This window comes from Tyto alba, unplaced genomic scaffold, assembly GCF_018691265.1.
Source record: "Tyto alba isolate M040663 unplaced genomic scaffold, T.alba_DEE_v4.0 Super-Scaffold_33, whole genome shotgun sequence".
NCBI lineage: Eukaryota > Metazoa > Chordata > Aves > Strigiformes > Tytonidae > Tyto > Tyto alba.
Window position 1 is genome coordinate 2,870,569 of NW_024881308.1, and position 22,750 is coordinate 2,893,318.

Genomic DNA, 22,750 nt, shown 5'->3' on the forward strand with positions numbered 1-22,750 from the left:
AGAGGAAAGGAGGGCTTCGCGACATAGGCGCTGCGGGTCGTTTCCAGCAGAGCAACCCTCCCGAAATCTGCTCTGCTTTACGCAGTACCGGGTGTAAATCAGCCTTCATCTCAGCCCTCTATTTTGAAATCTGGATAAGCTGTTGGGTAAACTAGTGAATTAATTTTCTGAAGGCTTCCCCATGCACGTAAATCTTCCCTGTAAACTCCCCTCCAAGCCCCAGCGCCAGAGTTTGCAGCGCTGGAAAGCTGGCATGTGTTAGCAATTAGGAGCAACAACAAGATAACAAGATACTGATGTTGCAAGGGTACCAAACGAGGACTGGAAAATTCAAAGGAAGATCAATTAAATGTGTAACATATTACTCGGATCGAAGAGGAAGTGTTAAGGGAAAATGTAAATCCGAAACGTTTTATGCTGGGAGTAAACTCAGCCAGGGATCTCACAGCAGCAAGGGAGGCTCCTAACAGAAACGCACTGGACACAATGACATTTGACCATTTTCCCCCTGCAGACATGGCAGCTCTGCCACCTACAAACCTCCCGGTGACTTTGAACAGCGGCTCCCCGATACGTGGTGCGAACAAACAGATATTAACTGGAGGCCCCTGACTAATCCCATCAGCCCAGCACCATTCACCGCAAGCCGGGCGCTGGGGAAACGCGGCTTTACACACAGCGTTCCTCACCGCGCAGCCGGGCGTCCCCGGCTGCCTGCGCAACTGCCTCGGAGCAGAGGCGGCCACCCCTCCGGTTACGGCCCAAACCAGCCTCCCCCGCGCCATCCTCCTCCCCGCTCCCATCAAACCGCTTGAGGAGGAGAAGCGACGTTTGCATTTTGCTTGCAGACCATGCACGGGCACATTTTAAGATCTCAGGAGGGATTCACCACTCTAGTCCATATTCCTCTGAGCTGAGGGGCTTCAGGTCTCCATATAATCCTTTCCAAATCTCTGCAGGCAACACTAACTCTCCCCCCAGCTACTTTTTTGAGAACCAGAGACCTACATACCTTGCCAGGACAGCAAACTCAAAGCCTGCCATTGCCCAAGCCGAGGGATGCTGTTTGGTTTTTTTTTTTTTTTTAAAAAAGCCCAGAAATCACGAGTTGCATTCTCCACAATTGGTATAAGAGTGGCGGGATAATTACTTGCTCACAGACAGCAAAATGCTTCTTTTTATGAAATTCCCAGTGCTTTGGTTGGCTATTGCTAACTGCCAAGCCATGTCCATAAACCTCCTAAAAATAGTGCCCCTCCAGCATCCCACCCTAACGCTTCCCCCCCGGCTTCTCTGCCTCTTATTCCCAATTAGTTTAAGGTACCTCTGCTTCCCTTTGGGAGGGGAAAAGGCTGTAAAGGGAGGGAAAAAAAGCACTTTAAAGGAAGTATTAAAAAGCACTCTGCGAGCAGGCACGGCATGCATTCATGGAAACATGGGCCACGATCTCCTCCCATGGAGGACAGGCCCCCCAGCATAGGCAGGGTGGTGGGTAACTGGAGGGAGGCATCTGGGCAGGAGACTTTGAGCTGTTGTAGGAGCACATGAAGCTGCTGCAGCCTTGGCTGGGTGAGCACAGCTCTCCGAGAAGGGCACAGATTTACAGCTACTCTCCCACCTCCAAACCTCAACTAAGAACTGCAATTTCATATGCTTCAGTTAAAAAAAAAAAAAAGTGAATCACAGTCAAGTGTCAGCGCACAGATACCCGGAGCAGCCTGTGAAGCGATGCTTGGGCAGCAAAGTGGGTTGGGAACCGGCAGACACTGCAGGCAGATCTGCCAGTGCCACATCTTTCTGCACCCCAGTCCCCGCTGGTAGGGCTGCTGGCAATAAAACACTTAATTTCAGAAAGTTTAGCTCGCTGGGGCTTCTGACACTTCTGATGAAGGTTGCGCAAAATACCGAAGCTCCAATATTTCATAAACTGAGATGGAAAAATCATCTCTAAATTATACAGACAATGAAGAGAGACAAAAAACAAGCAGCTCCACGAGCACCAGAATTAATAAAGTTATTTTCCTATGGACTTGTGTCTCATGATTTGCTCCCTGGCGCCTCGCACTGTGAGGTCCCCAACGGGAGCCCTCCCCGGCCAGGGTCACGCCGACAGTGGTGGCTCTCATGTGGATTCTCTGATGTCTTGTAAGGAGCGAGCTCATGTTGCAGCTTTGCTCCCAGTGGAGATGGTACCAGGCAGATGGATGCAGCCTTGTGCTTAAGGCATTAAGCATTTCGCATCAGAAACCACTGTTCCTCGTCCACCCCTGTCCCGACATCACCAAACCAGCCTGAAACCAGCCAGTGAATTCAAAAGCTGAAATTAGTCTGAGCACAAGAGAGGAGGGGGATGCTGTATGACGAACAGAAGATGCTCAAGAGATGCAGCCTGGGAGCTGCCAGGTTTCTGGGTCAAAGTCATCAGAGAAAGCCCTCTTACAAGGTACATGGGATGGCCTGGGGTTTGGGGGTTTTATTTTAAATGGGTAACTAGCACTAGATGTTCTCTCACCTTCTTTTTTAAACACATTTTAACCTAAAGACCTCAACAGATTGTGAACATTTCACTTTGCATAAACAAAAGCAGTCCCCAACTATGACAACCAGGTTGTAAGTATCATTTGTCAACCCATGGTAGAATAAATCTTTTCCTCATTTTTACAAACCAAAGTTGTTTGAAACATCAAAAACTCAGGCCACTTCGAGCATTTTAAGTATAGTTACAATGATTTGACTTTATAAACCTTTACAAAAATGTACATACTCTTTGCCATGGCACGCACAGGCCAACTTCTTACCAAAAATCCAATATCCTCAGGGAAGACATTCCCACTTCTGGCTAGAGAGGCAGGAATATGCCAGACCTCACAGCTTGGCCTCAGAGTAAGGAAGATGCACATGTGTTTTTGGGCTCTCAAGGCAGAAACACTAAAGGTAGAGACACTTGGGCACCCTGAGTAGGAGCCATTGCAAAGACTCTTTTAAAAGGCCTGTGGATTGTATCTTAAACATGACCGTGTGCCTAAGCTCACCCAAACCATGACCCATCCCTAAGCTCCCCGCTGGCAGAGGTGGGTTTGTGGAGCCACAGGCAAGCATGCCCCTGCCAGCCCCTCTCTCCAGCAGCGCCAACGCAGCAGCTCCGCTACTGCAAGGCAGGAGAAAGCATCGGGCATGCCATGCCCTGCTCTGCCCCTGCAAACGGAGCAGGGGGAGGCAGAGGCCATGCACTAACAGAAGACACCGAGCTAAGGCATCTACCAGCCTCAAGCAGCACCTCCACGTAACCAACAGGCTAGCCTCCTCCCCTGCGTTAAAACAGATTTTGTAACCCAGACATCACCACCACTGTGGAAGGAAGAAGGACTGCAGGCAGCACGGGGGAAACTGCTTTCCCCAGCTCACCGCGTTAATCTGCTTCTGCTTTCTTCTCCTGGGAATGTTCCATGGAAAGAACGATGCAAAGTCTGAACACTGGGAGCTATTGATACCTGCTGCTAAGTGTGGTTTCTGAGGAAAGCGAGGAAATCTGAAGAATTTTTCCAGTTTCCAGTGGAATTTTTATGCCTATCACAGCCCATTGCCACAGCAAGCACAAGAGACCCAAACTACTTCTGATTTCTCTTCTATTTCACCCATATTTCATGACATGTCACAGCTTTATTTTTTTGCCTGCTGTGTTCTTACCTCAGAAAGATGCTTCACTTGTATTCACGGCAACCCTGGAAAGCCTTTGCCTTTTTAAGCTGACTACTTTCCATCGCACAGAAAAATAAATCCAAATGCACCAGGGCAGCCAAAGTCATTTATCAGGCTAAGTGGAAACCGTAAATTCATGCTAACTGGAATCTGATGGAAACCAATTGGGATCCTCCTCCTCCTCCAGGCTCAGGTCTGGCAGGAAAGGCAAACATTTTATTGCCTTCTTTATGCCTTCCTTACAAGTCAGCGGAGCCAAGAAGGGACTGCTCCCTTTGAAGCGATGCTGGTGGGGTTGCAGGGGAGGCTCGCTGACTTGAGTTCAGGCTCAGAGAGGCATGCATCCCCCCCAAACAGAGATTAGACCTCTCCATTCCTAGCAAATTTATCACATTTAACAAACATCCTCTTTTCAGTACATCCATTATTTAAATTAGCACACTGCAGATTATGTTAACAAGCTTAATTTGTCAAGTAAATCTAATCATATTGCCTCCTTCAGGAGTGAATGTGAGTACTTTTTGCCTTTTGTGCCATTTTGATACTGCCCAGAGAGGGGAAAAAATGTATTAAAAGTTAGACTTAACTGAGCTGGCAGAATTTACACCCAGAACAACTACGACCAGACATTGCAAAAAAAAACAGTGAGAGCAAAGGTGCAACAAGGAATTAAGCACAACCTAAGGAAGTTACTGAAACTTTACTTCTGCCCACCGATTTAGGGTGGGGGGCAGAGATGGGACACCTAAGCAAAATCTGTCTTATTCCTGGTATGTGACTGCATACGTAAAGAAAAAACACCCAGGAACTGATGTCTTATCCAGAAAATCCCCTCCAAAACAACACATCAATTCCTAAATCTAACACCCTTGCTCTGATTAGAAATCCAAGCCTCTGTAGCTGTCATGGGTATTTAAACCAAACACAGAAATATGGAAAAAATGAGTAATCATATTTGGAGAGAGCAAAACCTAGCCTGAAGAGGATTAAGTCTAGTCCAATTGCAGTTTGACAATATTTTCCAGATCAATAGCAGCGCTGTTTGATTACAGAGAGTTGTTAAAACACATACACCCACTCTCCTCCAATTGTAATTTTGGTGATGCTTGTCATCAATTGCCCAGCACCCCAGGTGGGGCATCAGGAACATTTCTGGCTTGGGAAGCTGTGCCGATGGAGCACTCTGCTGCAGCTGACTCGGGTACTTCCCTCCTACTTTAGAAAACCCAGTTACCTGCGTAGATCTGATATTTTTGCTCAAGTTCTTACAGGACCAACCCCTTTAGCATGTGTTTATGGTGCAGACAAGCTCTGGAAGCAGAAATCCTCCCTTTTGCAGGTGAGATGATGTGCTTTGAGAGCTGTGTCCTGGATCAGACACCCTACTCGGCTCCCAGTACCCCCTACCACCTACCCTATAGAAGTTCTCTCACAATTTTCTAACAATTAAGAAAGCACATGTTAAAGCTTATCAAAGCAGGACTTGTCAGCAGAACTTGTGGTTTTGGTCTTGTCCCAGAAAGGACAACATTTACAATCAAAAGCATGAGCAATAAAATGCATGTGATGGATCTCAAGCCCCTTTCCTACAGCAGGGTCATTACGCCCCAGCTTGTTTCCTGCACCTCCTTCCACTGGTGACTGCCCTCCTGCAGGCTGTGGCTTTTCCCCATGATAATGGCTTTTCCTTCTTTATCTTGGGCTCTTTTAACAGAAGCCTTTTCCCCCACTTCATCCTGAGCTTCCCTCCCCTCCAGTCCCTGGGACTGCCACATCTGGGAGTGCTGCTGCAGCTCTGGTCCTCGCCCGGCCCTTTGGAGGAGGTGGTACCTTCCCACATTTTGGCATTGGACAGCCATCAAAGGAGGCTTATTTTCTTGTTAATTAGTTGCCACTAACCTGGTAACCTTGATTAGAAACATCCAAATTTCTCACCCGAACCACAGCCTCTCTTTAAGACACTTAAATTAAAAAAATCCTCAGTTGTTACCCAGTAAAACCATCAATTCAGGATTTTAAGCAGGGCTTTCCAGTAGCACCCCAGTTTGTTGGTTTTGCAGGTTTAGTACTGAACAGGGATCCCTCCCTTTCAGCCTCATCGAACAACAACAAATTCTATTTTAAACGGGGGGTTTTGGGGGGGCTATTTTTAGTTTCTAAACATTTTTCTTTGCAAAGCCCAACCTTGCCAGCTCCCTCTTCTGCTATCAGCTGGCCCTTTGGACCTAACAAATAGTGGGTTTCGGGGGAGAAAAAAAAAAAAAAAAAATGAGAAACAACCCAGTGCAGCCCTTTGCGCCTGGCCCGGCATTCCAACTCTCCGCTCCCGGCTCCACCAAGTCTGATTTAGTAGCACTGCTGGGAGCTATTAGTTTACGAAAGAACCAGCACGCCCACCCAAGCGCAGACGACTGCGAGAGGCTCCTCTTACACCGCGGCCATGTGCCTTTCATTCTGCCCGGAGAAGTGGGAAAGGTTGCGGTTTTGCTAAGGGCGGGAAGCCAAGGAGAAACCAACACAGCGGCGAGAGAGGAGAGTGCCGAGGTCAGGCTGAGCAGGGCTGGATTTCATCCACACCCCAGTGCTGCCACATGAGAAAGTATTAATTAATGGGATGCTTATTAAGAGAGTTCAGCCTCCATCCAGATCTTCCCTTTATCCTGCCCATTGCTCCTCATTTCCATGTCCTGTAACCACTCTTCTTCCCTTTCTATATCCTTCTTCCCTTTCCACTACCATGTTTTTAATGTCTTTTTTCACCTTTTCTGCTTCCACCATCTCCCAGCCCCTCACCTGCCTCCATCCCTTCCCTGACAGCACAGGGAAGCCTCAGCATCCCCTACTGTCAATCCTGAAGATCAACATGGTCAATGCCCAACCATTACAAGCCCCCAGCATCTGCCGAGCTCGAGCACCTGCTGGGCGTCTGCTGCCTACCCAGAAATAAAGCCTCCAAAAACCACCCAGCGTAGGGAACCAGGCAGCTCTTCTCTGTGCGCTGCTGCCTCTTCCCCCCAGCGAGCTGTGGGCGTGCTTGTCTTGGCATCAGGAGAAGGAAGGTAACGCATACGGCTTGCTAGCTGCAGCTTCACGTTGCAGAGGCATTCATTAAAAGGCAGAGATCAGCCAGTGGCTGCCGGGAGCCCCCAGCCCCACCAGGATGAGGCTTATGAGCTGCGGCCGCACGAAATGCAGAAGAGCAAAGTGTTAAGTGTAGAAAGGGAAAACCAACAACTAGTGTGGGTTATGTGTCCCAGCAGATCTCCTCTTGGAGGTGGAAACAACAGCAAGATTAAGTGGCATGGGTAGTAAACAGGCAGTTTTGGATGTAGGATAGAGTTAACTCCCCAAAACTGAAAATTAGTTCTGTGGTGGGAGAGGCAGAGGAGCAAGGAAAGGAAAAAACAAGTAATGAAGCATCATTTTAGAGTCATTAGGGTTTTGAGATTCTCCAACTGGCTTTTATTAGGATTGCGTCGGTATTTGGGTGCCTAAAGAAAACAGGGAAAAAAATAAAGGGAAGGACTTGCTTCCAGGTGTGGAACAATCAGCAGGTTCCCTCCTGTGCCTCTGCGCTTCCACTGCCTCTGGGGTGCTTGGATGCAGCTCAAAGAGGACCAGGCACAGGGAACAGGACCTGAAATTTTATTACCTTCATCTTCTGCCGGAAGCAGAGCCTATTTGCAGATTTACAGCTCCTGTCAACAGGAAGTTCATGTTTACAAGGTTCCAGGAAAAAAAGCCAGCATTCCTGTCCTATGCAAGTTTGGTGGGAACGCTGGCTCACGTGGGAGTTCTCAGATTGGTATGCTAGACAGGAATGAGTTTTAGCCATGTAAAACATCCAGACAAAAAGATAAAGCTATGAAAAAAATCGAAGGCCAGAAGGAAAACAGTAATTCAGCAATTTGGTGGAAAATACACAGCAAGACAGCATAGCCATGTCTGGAAAAACACTTTTGTAGCATCTGGGATTCACACTTCAAAGAAACAGAAGAATTTTAAGAGGATGAAAAATCATATTCAGGCTCTAACATGAATTTTTCTCCGCTGGTCCAAACCCCTTGTCATTCCCATTACACTGTTCCTCCAAGGGTTAGCAGCCAAGCTTGGCCCACGGTCGCACTGGAGTGGTCCCTTCCCTCCCAACAAGCACATGCATGGGACCATAGTGGTGTCTGGGGGTGCTGCTGGATCCACCAGGATCCATCCTCCCCACAAGCTCAAGATCAAGCCCCCTCTTCTCTGCAGCCACCAGTGACCAGAGAGGTCTGAGTGATGGTGAAAGCACATCCCATAACCAGAAAGTGTAGGCAGTGGCAGCTTGCTTTAACCCCGAAGCAGGGCCGTGCCGGCAGCAGAGCAGAGCTCCGGCAGCAGAGCAGAGCTCCGGCAGCAGTGCTCCCTTGAAGCCTTCCTGAAACGGGAAGCGCAGAAAGCTGGTTTGCAAGAAGGAGCTCCAGCACCCTGCGTATCCCTGCAGACGGCGTTAGCGCAGCAGCTGGTACGCTGCAAATTCACACCCAAACTTCGCAGGAACTTCCCCGTGCAGAAAAGCCACATTGCCAGAGTAAAACTTCAAATGCGAAATCTCAAGCTGAGGACACCATTTGCCTTTCGCAAGCAGGAGGCCTGGGTAGAAAGAGCCCCATCCTGCGAAACCTGGACTTAAAATCTTCTCCTTCCATATGGTTATTAAAACAACCCCAAACCAAACAAAAAACCCAACCCTCTTTCAAAAATTACGCAAAACAAGGAGACATCTACCAGGATGCCAAAGAACCATATTCAAATCAGTAGATATTTATTTAGGCCATATTGTACAGTTTAGTAAATACAATTATAGAGCACCTAGGGTGGTTTCTGATCTCCTGAGCACATACTGGTCCCAGGGAAAGTTTCTGTCTTGAAAAATGGATGTTTCCAACAGAAGAATGATTCAAACACAAGATTCTTCTGAAACAAACCCATTCAACAAAACAACAGGTACAGAAAATCAAGTCTCAAAAAAATACAGCTTGCTTCTCCCTAGAGAACAGTTGAAGAAAACCAGGCAGACAAAGCACACAACCCACCCATCCTTAAAAACTTTCAGGACTTAACATGCAGAAGCTCAAGACCAGCCCAGCTAAAGAAGCCTGTAATTGCTGAAGGCATCAGCTCCCTCTGACACCACCATGTCTGTACCCAACACTTTCAGCCATAGCTGTTCCCAGCACAGATTTAGGGTGACCGATCTCACCCAGAGGTGCACGTTTATACTCACTCCCTGGGCATTCAAGCTCTTTCCGTATCAATCCAGCAGCACTAACAACAAAATTCCTGACAGAGTCAGAGAGATGGGGAGGAGAGTCATGCAAAGTTCCCAAAACTTATTTTTCCATCCTAAGTGCTTAGGAGGAAACACACCGTTACCGATGAGCTGTCTGCCCTGGATCCAAGCATTTTACGTCCAGGTGACACCATCCCTACGCAAGGGGACAGGAGCCATCAGGTCCCTTATCATTTTTACGTAGGGGAAAGAGGGACCTGCTCGTGCTTTGTGCTCCTCATGGCAAGCTTCCTGCGGCAGTGGAGTGAGCAGAGGGAGCTTTGCGCTCTGCCTCGTGTGTGCCCAGCACCCCCTGCTTCTGCCTGCTCCCACAGACCTGGTAAGCAGAACGCTGGAAAACACCTGAGATGGTCCAAAGAGAAGATCTTTCAATAGACTGAAAGGAGCATCTGGCAAGAGCATCATAACAAGTAAGTCAGAGGTCCTCCAACTCACACACCGGATATATGCATTCAGACGAGTTCCAAAAGCTAGAAACAAAGGTCTGTATGTTGAAGTTAATTAACATGCATATAAGGGAAAAAGGAAGATGCCAAAAATTACCTTCAATCTAAAACTCAAATATCCTAATCTTGAAACTTTAACAGCTGTCAAAATTCTGATATTCTACACCACAAATTATTAAAAAAAAAAAAAAAAAAGATTTCAGGGAAAAGAATAAGAAGGAAACCCCTTAATCTAAAAAACAATAATAAAAACCTGGGGTAGGAGATGAAAAAGAGATGTTCATCAGCATCATCAGCAAAGCTTCTCCAAAGTGGGGTTGGATTTGATGGCACAGGCAGTTAAAAGACAGCATTCTGGAAATAGTTCGTTTGATTTGGCTGTGTTGCTACTGAGGAAAAAAGAAAGAGGGGAAAAAAAAAAAAAAAAAGAACCAGCTCAAGCATACATTCACTTTCTCTTCATTTCATTAACCCTACCCAGAGCCATCCCTGAGGTGAAGCCATGGTTATTGCAGGCGATTGCTTCAGGGTGTGCTCTGCCCAGGTGAAATTGCACGTTGTGGGGCTGCTCTTAACTTCTCCCAGCTGTGTTTTGCTGACAGTCCTGAACGCCTCCACCTGCTTCTGCAGATGGAGCAGCTGCAGTTAAAGGCAAACACCTGGGCTGCCGCGGGCGGGGGGAAAGCACAGTTACAGCAGCTCCTGCCCTACTTAAGGCTGTATCAGTATTTGGATTATAAATGCTGTGTTTGTGGCTAATAACCTAGCTGCTTTGAGCCCAAGTAACTCGAAATGCTGCACGCTGAGTTTTGAGTTCAGCATGGCTCATATATTGTACAGTTAAGGACCACAGTCAGATTTCCACTGACTGGCCACCAAAAAAACCCCTGAAGGTGTGGAAGAGATGAGTGACAGATACACCACGGGCCCTGCTCAGAGCTGTAGACCACCAGTGGCTGCCCCACTGACTGTACACTTACAACTAGTTGCACCCCTTGCACAAGAGGCTTGGGTTGCACCAGCCCAACCAGGGCTGCTGGTGGGACTCAGCACCAGAGATGGGGAGGAAGGCAGAGCATGCGTGCTGTTAGTTGCTCACATGTGACCTGATGCTCCAAGCTATAGCATGAGTACTCTGAATTTTACTTCTCTGTACGTCTAGAAAAATAGCGTATCTTATAGGGAACATCATGAGCAGAGCAAGAGAAGCACTAAAACAGTTTTCTGAGGGATTTTTACAGCAGCCATTTCAAATAACGCATCTCTTCAAGTTAATATTGCAGTCTGAGGAGGCTTCTAGTCCAAGAGTTCATTCTTCTTGGAGACTTTTTACAGCTAAACAGCAGTGTAATACATCTACCTGATTAGCAGTGCTGCTTCAGCATTTCTTTTCACCATTTCCCTGCAAGTCCTTGTTCAGTGATGACAATATTTATATTAGGAACACAAGCATATGCAACTATACGTTGCAGAGACAGTTCCTTTAAAAAAAAAAACAAAAAACAAAAAACAAAATCACTTCCCAATAGGCTTCAAACTTCTGGTCACTACAGCATCAGTAAAAGAAGCTATCTGTTACTTAGCAGTGATTTTTAGATGACTCAAACATATCTCAGAATCATAGTCATATGGGGAAAAAACATCCCTGAAATTTAATAAACTTTTGGAAGAAAGGAGACAATTTGAGGGCAAAAATTAGATCTCGCAAAGCCAAACTGACAGGAATTAGTTCAAGAAAGCCTGCAGGGTCAACTTTCCTTGACTATAGAAGATCTTTGTGCAAATTAAAAGGTCTTCCTGCCTACTTGTTTCAGCAGATGGAAAAGCTGCAAATTCACCCCCTAAGGTTCACACCAATGACAGAGGCTGTTCATCGCCAGGAGTCTCAGAGATGGGATGTCTGAACGATAAGAAGTGCTGGAGGTGCAGCCCACTAAAATTCTTCCATGTGTTCAAGAGTCAAGTCCAATCAAACCGATGTTGGTAAGAGCTCCTCCCGGGCCCTGTTTCCAAGCACCTGCATCCTTGTGTCTCCTGAGTACGCAGCCTCCCACTTGCCTCAGCCGTTTCACAGTACATCTCTGCCGGCAGGAGAAGTTTACTATGAAAATGGAGTGTAGCTGTCCTCTTGACCCATGCAGAACAGCTAATCCCAGAGGGACAATCCTGCTTTAATGAGGAAACAATAGGACCTTTGATAAACCATATAAATTTTATAAAAGCCCAACTAAAACATTCCTTAGTTTCTGGGACTGGACAACGGACCTCTAAAATGAATTTTGTATGCGCCTGTCTCAAGCTGTGTAACGTAACACGAGGCTGAGAGAGCAGACCGCTCTTTCTTGTTTGCAAGACACCGTAAAATCTGTAACAGCACTGGAGGCAAATTTCCCATGCCTATTGACATCTGCGTGCCACCCCTTCAACAAAATGCCTCATCCTCTGCCTGCTGGAAGAGCCAGAAGACACCACAATCTCCAGCTCCTCCAACTGCATCTCTCCAACTCCTGGCACACCTCCTGAATGCCAAAAATGGGACCAGCCGTGGTAGAGCTGACCTGTCCCCAAGAAAGCGGACCAAAACTGCCAGCTGATTTCATACAGACCAACAGCCAGCTGTGAGACAGCAGGAACTTTGTCAAAGCCAATGTGGGCTGCAGTTGAGCTGGCGACCTCCAGGCTGAACCTTCAAGACTCTGCAAAACTGAGAACCAGTGCTAGGTTTTCCATTAAAAAAAAATTAATTTGAAAAAAATTCCTCATTACAACTTAGGTGTTGAAATCCACTTTATGTTCATTGTATAGAAATCCTCAGACACTTGTTTTCTGACCTCACGAGACCTTGCTCCAGCACCAGTGTAGAACCCAATGAATTGACATTTCAACACTTTCTTTTACCCTTAAGTATAAACATGCAACTGCTGAGAAAAAACAGCGATGCTCTGACCTGACACAACCAGTCGTGTCAAGGGATAATTCCTGTGCTGTATCAGTGACTGGAATTACCAGAGCTTTGCCAACAGCTTAATGAGATGGAAACTCACGCTCCCACTGCCAGAATTTGTTTGTCGGGATATAAACTATTTGGATGCCCTGAATATTTTGCTTCTGTGTTATAAAACAGGTGTGAATGAGGTGCATCTCCACTCGGAGAAGCACAGCCATTTGGACAGTGCTGTTGGTGACAGATTAAGTTCCTGGTGTGCTGCGTGTGCGCAGGCAGATCTGTCCATTGGCCCATCCTCACCTCACTTGTTCCTGCTAACCTACACACTCACCCCATGCTGGAGAAGCAAAGTCAGAAGAGAGAAGGCTACTGCATGTGGTCACCTGAACAAGCCCACGCATGCCACCACTTCTCATCCCACCTGGGTTTTTCTGCTTTTCTTTGAGGCTATCTGGAGAACTGGCATTGCCCTGGCCTTCAGACTGGCAGCAACAGCTGTAGAAATCCTGCCCAAGGGGAGTGGAAAAAGCAAGTTGCTGCAAAATTCTGCCAAGGGAGGCTTTGTGCAGAGCAAAGTAGGGTGTTGGTGTGTTTGGGGAAGCACCTAGGCACCACTGCAGCCCAGTGCCACAGCACGGGGACGTGCCCCTCCGGCAGCTCTTCCTAACAGAGCTCACTCACAGATCACTGAGCATAGGAAATATTCCTGAAATAGCATCGGGCTTTCACCAAATGGGGCTTTCTGAGCCTGGATGGTGGCTGGGTCACATCTGCCCAGAGTCAACCTGAAGCAGGACCAGCTCCGTGTGGTGCTGCCAGGTTCTCCAGGGCTTCCTGTACACACCGAGAGCACCAGCAGGACAGTACAAGTGCAGTGCTGGTGGGAACTGAGGCGATCCTTATCGACACAAGCAAAAGGGAAAGCAGAGAATCGATGCCAACCGAACTACTGTACAAGTTGTCTGTGAGACTGAAGGCAAGAATTTCTGCACAGACCAGATCCTGGTCTCTGACCATTAGAAAAGTCATCAGGAGTGACAGCAGGTCAAGGAAAAAAGGAGATGTGGTAAACCATGTTCAGGAGTCATGCCTGAATCTACAAATGTTATTTGTGTGAGCATATTTTACCATAAAAATATAACAAATTTCATGCTATTAACTTTCTATCAAACTTAGCCTTCTTAATTAGAGGTATGGGGCTCAAGGGAAACTGCTGTAATTATTAAATGAGAAATAAACCCTGATGAAACCCATGGTAGCTGCAGTGACTGAAGACTTAACATTTCAATAAAACTGATAGCAGGCAAATCAAGAAACATCTAAAAACTACCTGCTCAACAGTCTGTGTGCTCTGTTGTTTACCCATTCACATGCAAAAAGAGGTTTTATTTTTGCTCTTCCTAAAATCAGTACTACACAGGGAAAAAAAAGAAAAATATTTGTTCAATCAGACAAGTATATTCCAGGAAAAAAAAGGATGGACAAGTGCCTGTGAACATTTCTGGAGTACCGCCGTGCAAAACCATGCAAAGCTAAGTGGGTGCTCTTAGATATGGGCGGCAGGGATGGCAATACTAAAATCAAAGTGGGCGCAAGTTGCCTCTGTTGCTCTCTTTGCAAGAGCTTCATCCATAGGCTTTCCAAAAGAGGGGTATCTGCTGCTGTCCAAGATTCTTCCTAAGGAGATTCCATCAAATTAAATTCTAGGTGCTCCGCATGCCTAGATACAGAGAGCAGACCACACTTTCTCAGAAAAATCATTCCCTGGGGGGTAAAAAGGCACCGACCAGTATATTTTGAAATGTAGAGACTTGTGTGGACTAAGAGCTGTAATCTGTAGCCAGAGATTTTGCAGCAGAGTAAATGAACAGTAGTAAATGGATGCAGATGATCCACCAAAAATTAAATTTTGAATGATGCTGACTTGTGGTCCCTCTTACCCCATGGTCAGATTTACAAGCTCTATGAACAAGCCACTGCCTGTGTCTAAATTCTCATCCCTCCTTTCTTTGTACACCTTTATAGCTGAGGCTTCATAGCTTGGCTGGAAAAATGGATGCACAGATGACAGCAGAGACCAGGTTAAGGATCTGTTTCTGCTTCTGTGCTTCTCAACCCCACAGCCCTGAATGGTTTCATCTCCATGAAGATCCCTGGGATGCTTTCCCAGATCTGCTAAACTAGTTTACTTCCTGGTTGCCACAAATCTGCTGTTTTTTTTTTTTTTTTTTTTTCTGGAAACCATCCTCCAGATTGCTGCCTTTTCTCTCCATCTAAGCAGACCTCCTGGCAAAAAAGTTTGGTCCTGGGAAGTGGATGGCTCCAAAATGAGGACATCAAGTTTAATACAACTTCCATCTATGAAGAGGGAGGAAGAAGAAAGCAGAGAATGCACAGAAACCTGGATGCCTCTGCTTGTACATGCACCCAACCGTGGCTCAAGCCTGTTACAGCCTCAAGTACGTGCCCAGGCTCAAACAGGAGGTAGGTGTTTAGGCTGACACAAGTAATCTCAAACTAGGCTTGAAGGTTTGTCAGTACTGCCTGATCTGTGATGGTTTAGGAGTGGGAATGCATCTCTGAAAGAACATCCCTGAAGATGACAGAGTTTCTCAGCACAACATAAAGTACGGCTTGTATCGTTACTCACCACGGGAAGGTGATCCATTAGCATCTGTAGTGTGAAGAGGGAAGCAAACAGCAGAAGGAAAGCAAAGAGCTAGAAAGAATTTCTGGCTAGAATTTCCTGCTTTAAATCTTCGCATGAACATGGGCTGCATGCTGCAGAACACCACGCTCGCATTGCGATAGCAAAATGGGCACAAGGCTTCCATCCAACTTGGATTTAATGGCAGAGAAGATAGATCTGCTCGTTGAGAAAAATCTCAATTGTTGATTTCTATTTCGTCTGGCGGTGGAGCACAGCATTCCTCCTTCTTCCCTGCCAAAAGTGGTGGAAGTACGATGTACTTTCAAGTAATTACAGGAGCTCATCCCAGAAATGGCAGCATTTCAAACTAACCAGGAGATGCACAAGTGGGGAGTGGCTCCCTGATGAATGTTTAACCTGCCTTCAGACCTCGGGATGAAAAGATGCTCTCCAAAACAAACCATTGCTGTCTGCTTCCAATACCTGTTCAATCTGTCTCCATTTTGCCTGCCTAACCCTGCTAGTACCTCCATGCTACGGCTGAGAAATCCAGGGCAGCATGGCCGCAGCACGGCAGCCACGGGTAGGAGCTGCCTTCCTACGAAGATGCTCGGCTTGATCCAGGCTTTTTTTTTTTTTCTTTCTGAACCTATTTCCTCAGAAAAACTTGCTAACCCTGTACTGGCCTAAGTACACAGCCTGGGTTGTGCAGTACACCTGGAAGTGTTCAGTATTCTGATTATTAGTAGAACAGCCACAATTACCCAAATAAAACTATTACTATATTGGGCCTTAGATCATAAATAGAACTTAATGGATTTTATTACAACCCAGGAAGCAAGAGCTACAGAAAGAAAAGTATTGCTAAGAGTGCATTGCTACTACCTATCAATTCCTCCTAAACATTCAGCACTTAAGAAATACCCAAAGAAACACACTGCTCCCACAGCATAACTATGTCAAATTCCCCTCTGAGCACTTCCCTTTTAGCCAACTCGCATGGTACGGTTTAGCAGCTGAAAATTAAAGGGTCACAATATTGAGCCTTCAGGTATCAAGTTCACAATGGAAACAGCAGCTGACACAGAAAGGGCGCTGCTGAGCACGGCGGTAATAATTCTGCTGCCTTGGAGCTGGAAGCAGCTCCCTAACACAAAGTTTGTTATTTAACTCAGCGAGAAGTGAAAGAAAATGCCACAGCCGAGGATTTATTCGTTACACAGCCTCTTTCAAATCATACTGCAAAACTGGAGCCACACTAGCAGTAAGAGTCTAACTCAGGCTGCAGCATCCTCTTTAATCCAAATAACTCCCTTTCAAGTGCCAGTGAGCACAATGATGGCCTAAGTGAGGGCTGCTTGGCCTTCAAACCTGTGCAAGCCCTTCTGCTGGAGCCCAACCTCCAGAAACCTTCACGGGAGCCAAACGCAACTAGATGCCTGGGATCCAACAGCAAGCAATGACAAATCTGGGATGTCCAACAGACACCGACCTCCTGGAGAAGGGCAGGAACAAGGAGGACTTCTGCAGGGCCACGGGAAGCCAGCCAGATATTCCTGCTTCCCGTTTGCCCCTCCTCACATCATCCAGGAAAAGACATCTTGCCACCCCCAGGGACTCCCCACCTGGCCCCGCTCCGTGGTGACAGCCCAGGCCTGCTGTTATCTCCCAAACAGATGCATTTATTCTCTTGAGAGCCTCCCACGTCTTATCTAGTTGGCAGTTTCCAAACGTTGATCGCCAAGTCCAGCTAAAACCACTTTAAGCTCTTTTAAGCAACTATTCCTGAAAGCATTTCAGCTGGGGAGCAAGGCAGGCAGAACAGCAGCCCCGCAGCAGGGTCCCCCCCTCGCCGTCCTGCTGGGATGGGCATGGAAAGCACCTCCTGCACCCCGCTCCGGTGCCGCTGTAAACAGGACCTGGCACATGAATGGATGTACAGTTTACAAAGATCCCTTGCTTCAAGCAAATTTGCCTCTCAACACATGGCCAAACTCTCACGCAATAAATTAACTATTTGGCAGCCACTGAACTAGCGCTGGAGCCAAACCAATTAGGGTTTAATGTGATCCCAATTTCCTATTTCTGAGACGGGGGTCGGGGAAGGGGGGAGAGAATGGGGAAGAAGAGGGAGGGAGAGTGAAGTAAATCCCCTCTGGTTTATAAATCCTTGCCAATCATCCCAGATAAACCTGTCACCCATAGCTCTAAATCTGTATTTGCACTCGCGTGCTCCAAGGGACGCTATGGGAAAATACGCATTGGATGCAGCCAGCCTGACTCCCAACATGTGTTTTCCATACTTGGGAAATTCAATCATTTAAAAAATATTTACCAAGCTTTGTCTTTAATTAGAAAAACATGACGACGGATAAGGCAAGTTATTGTTTCTAAGCTAGAAATGTCAGAGATCCTAATGATGTCAGAAGATAAACCCCATTACCGACCCGCGTACGCATTGCCAGGGCGGCAAACATTTCGAAGGTTTTTTTCATCCACCCTCAAAGTTCAGCACTTTACAGTCACAATTCATCAGCGGCTTCTTGGCCCCCACCAAACCTAATCAGCGAGGAGGAGGAGGGAAGACTCCTGCCTGCAGATCTGCTAGACGGGGTGTTTTAATGCTAAAGAGCTTGCACAGTGGGGGAGGAACATGGGAGCCATTTAACTTCTTTGTGTTTTAACATCCTGACTACAGTACCTCCCCTGCACATGCAATTACCTGCCATCACCTCAGATAAGCAAATTAATCTCATCTGCACCTGGAAATGCCACAAGCTGAGATATCCCCATCCTTTTAAAAAGTGTTAAATTACATTTCTGCTTAACCAAGACCCACGGAAATGTTTGCTCCCAAGAACACAGCCACAAAATATTGCATCCCAAAATCCTCATGTAAGAAAAGACCGTGCTCTAAGCAGACAACCGTGACTGTCTGCCTGCCCAGGACCAGGTGTGACTGTACAGATGTACCCCACACTACAGCCCCTCTTCCATCTCCATTTGTTGAGGCACCTCCAGCCAGATGCAAAGAGGCTCTGCAGGCAGGACGCACTACAACTTTGAAGTATAAAGCAAATATTTGTTGGCTAACAGACATAAAAGATAGCCAGGATGTAATGAGTTATTAGGCTAAGCATTTGTGTGCTCACTGCTCCTGATAAGGCATCTGAAGAGTCTTTGCTGGCCAGGAGGGCATCAGGGAAGGTCCCTGGATGAGCTTCCCAGTGCTGCTGAGCCACTGTCTGCCACCAGCCCAGTACCACCAGTGCCAGTGACTGCTCGAACCAGCCATCCCTCACCAGTCCTTGGCCAGACCAGCCTACTCCCACATACACCAACCACATACAGACTCCCTGTTTTACTTCCTTTTGGATGTTATACCTCCTTCCTCTCCTGTTGCTTCCTGTCAGAAATGGCATGATAAAATGCATACAAAAGCCAGCTGGGAGCATCCCAGATGACATATTTGGAGGAACTTGCTGCTACAGCAAGTAGGTGCACTATTAAGAAGTGACAGACCAACTCCCAAGAGATCACGAGGATTAAAAAAATACTGATGTATTTAGTTCAGGGAGAAGCTGGTATTGATGTTAACAAACTGGTGTCTGTTGAGTCCACTCAGAAAAAAACAGCAGTAATTTTGCAAGATTTCACTAAGTATTCATCTTATTATTTTAAGACATCCACAGGAAAAATTCGCTAATGCTACACTTTCCATTCAAAATCATACCTGTAATACTCTGTAATATTTCAAATTTGGGTCACCTATGGACCCAAAGTCAAGACAACAGCATGCCATTTATCTTCTGAAAATATCCTTACAACTCAAGGTTGAGGGATATTATCAACTATTATCTTAAATACCAACATAAATCTACACTGGAGAAAATCCCTGCCTGAATAGTCTGATCCTTTAAATTATTCCAAGGCTGCAAAGCACATCTTTGTGGAAAACATATGTGCAGATTTTGACCTCAAAGTCCAATTGCCAGATAAGTTACTACCTGTAGAAGTTCTCTCTAGAAGAACATGAAGTGGAGTACAGAATGTTTTATCTGACCTTTAAGGTCAGCGTTGATCAACCTAGACTGCACAAATACAGCCAAAATAATGTCCATGACACCTTCATAGCTGAATCAAACGTGGGTGTGCACATGTAGGATGTGGCAGGGAGGGATGGAAAGGTGACAGGGACACACGAAAAGTTTTTTGCTCCAGACTTTGGCTGGACAAGTGCCTTCAGGAAGGTGGTTTTCAGTCTGGAAGAATTCCAGGTAAACAGCCTGTCTGGGTGGAAGCACTGCCTCTGGGAGCTTCTACAACAGAGGGGGAGAGACCTTTGTGAGTTTTACAGCCACCTCCTCCTTCTAAAATCAAAGAGTTTACCTCTGATTCTTGCCAGCAAAAGGGAAATTGGAGCAGTCCTCCTCCCCTCTCCAGCAGTTTATGGCAACATCTCCAGGTAGCTGCAAAGACTTGGCAGCTCAGGCCAATGGAAACTGTACTCAGCTCCCTATTCCACTCCAGTCCTGCTTTTAAGAGAGTCAACTACATGAGCTCTACCTGAAGTACAGGCTCTTTTCTATCCTCAAAGAAACTGCAAAAACTCTTTTTCTTTTCTCTAACTGCTTTTAAAAGTCAGTTTATTTCACTCTCCCAAACACTAGTGCAAAGGAAGAGTAACACCTTAAGCTTATTTTACAGCTTATGAGAAACAAGACTAAGTCCATTAAATTTCTGTTCGTTGGAAATAAACAAGAAAAACATGTTCATGAGAGTCAGTATGTGCCTTAAACTAATATGGAACATCCCAAAGTTTCAAAGCAGTCTCACATTTCTTCTTTATGGATCATTGTTTCATACTGAGCACTGAACCACTTCTCTGTAATACATACTCAAAGAAATCAAGCAACCTCCTGACGTTGCCAGTAACTCTATTTATAATTCAGCAGAAATCACTGGGCTGATAACCAAGGCAATGGATATAATTTGTGCTTATAAAAATTAGGAGTCTATAGCTGATTATTCACTTTCTTGAGACCAAAGATAAAATCCAACAGTGTTCTTGGGCAGATACTAGGCCCAAGAACTAAGTGATGTCTTGTGCCAGTCTTCACTCTCCTTAATAACTGGCAGTAACAGGACATCGTTACTTGTTCTATTTAGAACGCTGTCGCAGGCTGAAACACGTATTTATGTGCTTCTCCTTATAAAACACCTGTATGGCTTACCAGGATTATCATTAGCATTTCATCAATGGATGCTGAGCCACAGGCATATTAAAGGTGTGTATGATGCTTTAGCTGCCACCGAGTCATCCGAAGCAGCCCAGGTGCCTGCCACCCTCTCTTGCCAGGGGTTACAGCCTTGCTGTACCTGCTGGCGTGAGGTCAGTGCAATCGCTTCCTAACTTGGTTCTGTCAAACAGGACTCAGATAAAAATCCCTAACCTCATGGTTTAATATTGCAAAACTGAGAAGCTCCATATACATTTATATGGTCCTGCCACGATCCAGAAAAACATTCAAACAACGTGCCCAAGGTTGCAGTAAGTGTCTCACAGCTGAGAGAGGAACTGGTTTCATGTACCCACCCTGAAGCTGTGGCTTTAGACACAAGATTGCTGTCTCCCTTAGCTTCTCTTATTTTTAAGCAGGATTTCAAAGGCCTGTCTCTCCTCCCAATGCTTAGTTTAAGAGAAATGGGGAATCTGACCAGTCTCTGCATACACCATCAAGCTGTATCATGATCAGACACACTGGGTGGGATTTGTTTCATCTAACTCCTTCTTGCCAAAGTCTGGACTCCCCTTGCAGTCAATAAAAAAGCCCAGGCACCTCCAGTGCATAATTTCTCTCATCCAGAGAGAGGTGTCCAAGACTGGTGAGATGAATAGGCTCGGAAGCGCCTGCTTCTCCACTGTGACTGCAAAGGGAGCTTGGAGAAAGGAGATCAGGCACAGAGGGCTGACTTTTGGGCAGCAAGGTTAAAGCAGATGATTTCACCTGAGCTCCTTCTGTGGGGCCTTTTCTTCAAGGCAGACAAAATGAAGAGCCCTCCCTAGCAGCAAGGTTAGGAGCCTGTCAACCAGGTACCAGCGTTTTGCAAACCCACAGGGATGTTAACACAGCTTGCTCACCGCTGTGCCCTCCTCCTACTACTGCCTGGGCCACCAGATTCTTCAAGTCTGCATGCTTTAACAGACTAATATTTGTAACTGCCTGAAGGGATAACAACCTCACTCCGATCATCTCCACACATTTTGCACTAAGCAGCATGATAAAGTATTCACCCACCCTCTGCAATTTCTGTCACTTGGTAATTGCTTCTCCACATCGGGAACGTAGCTTTCAGCACAGTTTCCACATTAGCATCAGCATCTATCTTTACATCGCTTCCCTATGAGCACACATTTCATTTTAAAATTTCCTCCAAGCTTTGGGATCTGCTTTTAACAGCTTTTCTCCCTTCACTGAACTATGACTTATCAATGCAGTTGCCTCAAGGCCATGATCCAGCCTGTGAGTAAGTGGCCCATCCAGGCTGTCAGCCTAGAAATCCGTTACCCACAGACATGGTCGCTTTGTCCGGCACCTCGCTCCTCAGCCTGGGATGGCTCAGGATCCATTCCTGGACAAACAAATGCTGTGCACACAAGCACAGATGAGAAAAATGATCAGGAGGTTAGAACAGTGAGAGGCACTGGCTAACCATCTACCCTGCTCCTTGGCAGCAGCAACGGGCTTCCCTGCTCTCCTGCCGACCTCATTGCTGTCAGAGAGAGTGCAACTCTTCTGGAAATGAACCTCCTGTTTTGAGAAATTAATGAAAACAGATCTCCAGTTATTCGCCTTCCCAAGCCCAAGCAGCAGAGGATGCTGCCACAGGCAGGCTTCACGTACGCACACATGCCGCGGTCGCTGCCCGCCGCAGCGCTCGGTACGGGTTTGGCACTGCCGAACCCCCCGGCTGGTTCTGCAGGCGGGGGCCCCCAGGCCGCTCCCGGCCCGGCTGTCCGGCACTCTGAGGGCAACCAAGCGCATTTTGAGAAACACACGCTGACCGGAGACGCCGATCACACATTTTTCCGTATCAACGCGTGCGGCTGTAACAGCCGAGCGGGGCGCAGCCCTCCTCCCGGCACCCCCCGGCCGGGCAGGGCAGCCCCGGGGGGGCCGAGCCCGGCGGCGGGGCCGGCACCGGCGCTGCCCCCCGCCGCCCGCGGCCCGGCCAGGCCGAGGCGGCCCCGCCGCCGCCCGCCCGCGGCCCCGGTAGGCCCTTCGCCCCCGTCCGACCGGCGCCGAGCGGCTCGGCGCCTCCCCCGCTCCCCGCGCCGCGGCTCTTACACTGGCAGCCGCCCGGGATCCCCACCATCGCCCGGCTCCTCGGCGCCTCCTCCCGCTCCCCGCCGCGGCCCCGCCGGCCCGGCCCGGCCCTTCGCCGTGACGATACCGGGGGCGCGGCCTACCCGGCCCGCCCCGGCAAGGCCGCGGGAGGCCCGAGCTGCTGCCGGGTAGCGCAGCAGTTGGACCCCGTTTGGGCGAAGGCGCCGCTTTACAGATGAATTCGATTATGAATTTTAGCCTAACTGTGCATTATGGCCTCCCCCAAACAATCTCGCCTTCTTCCCCCCTCTGCGCTGAAGCCTCCCCGCCAACCCAGCGGTGTTACAG

At 47.4% G+C, this 22,750-nt stretch overlaps 1 protein-coding gene across 2 annotated transcripts in view; it reads right to left on the reverse strand.

The window, feature by feature from the left end:
- CBFA2T2 (CBFA2/RUNX1 partner transcriptional co-repressor 2) overlaps positions 1-22,505 on the reverse strand; it is a 62,140-nt gene extending 39,635 nt beyond the window's left edge. For both annotated transcript variants that reach the window (XM_042800891.1, XM_042800890.1), the window contains exon 1: positions 22,424-22,505. In XM_042800891.1, coding sequence (XP_042656825.1) covers positions 22,424-22,451 — 28 coding nt within the window. In that variant the 5' untranslated portion in view covers positions 22,452-22,505. The remainder of the gene's footprint in view (positions 1-22,423) is intronic.
- Positions 22,506-22,750: the final 245 nt, after the last annotated feature.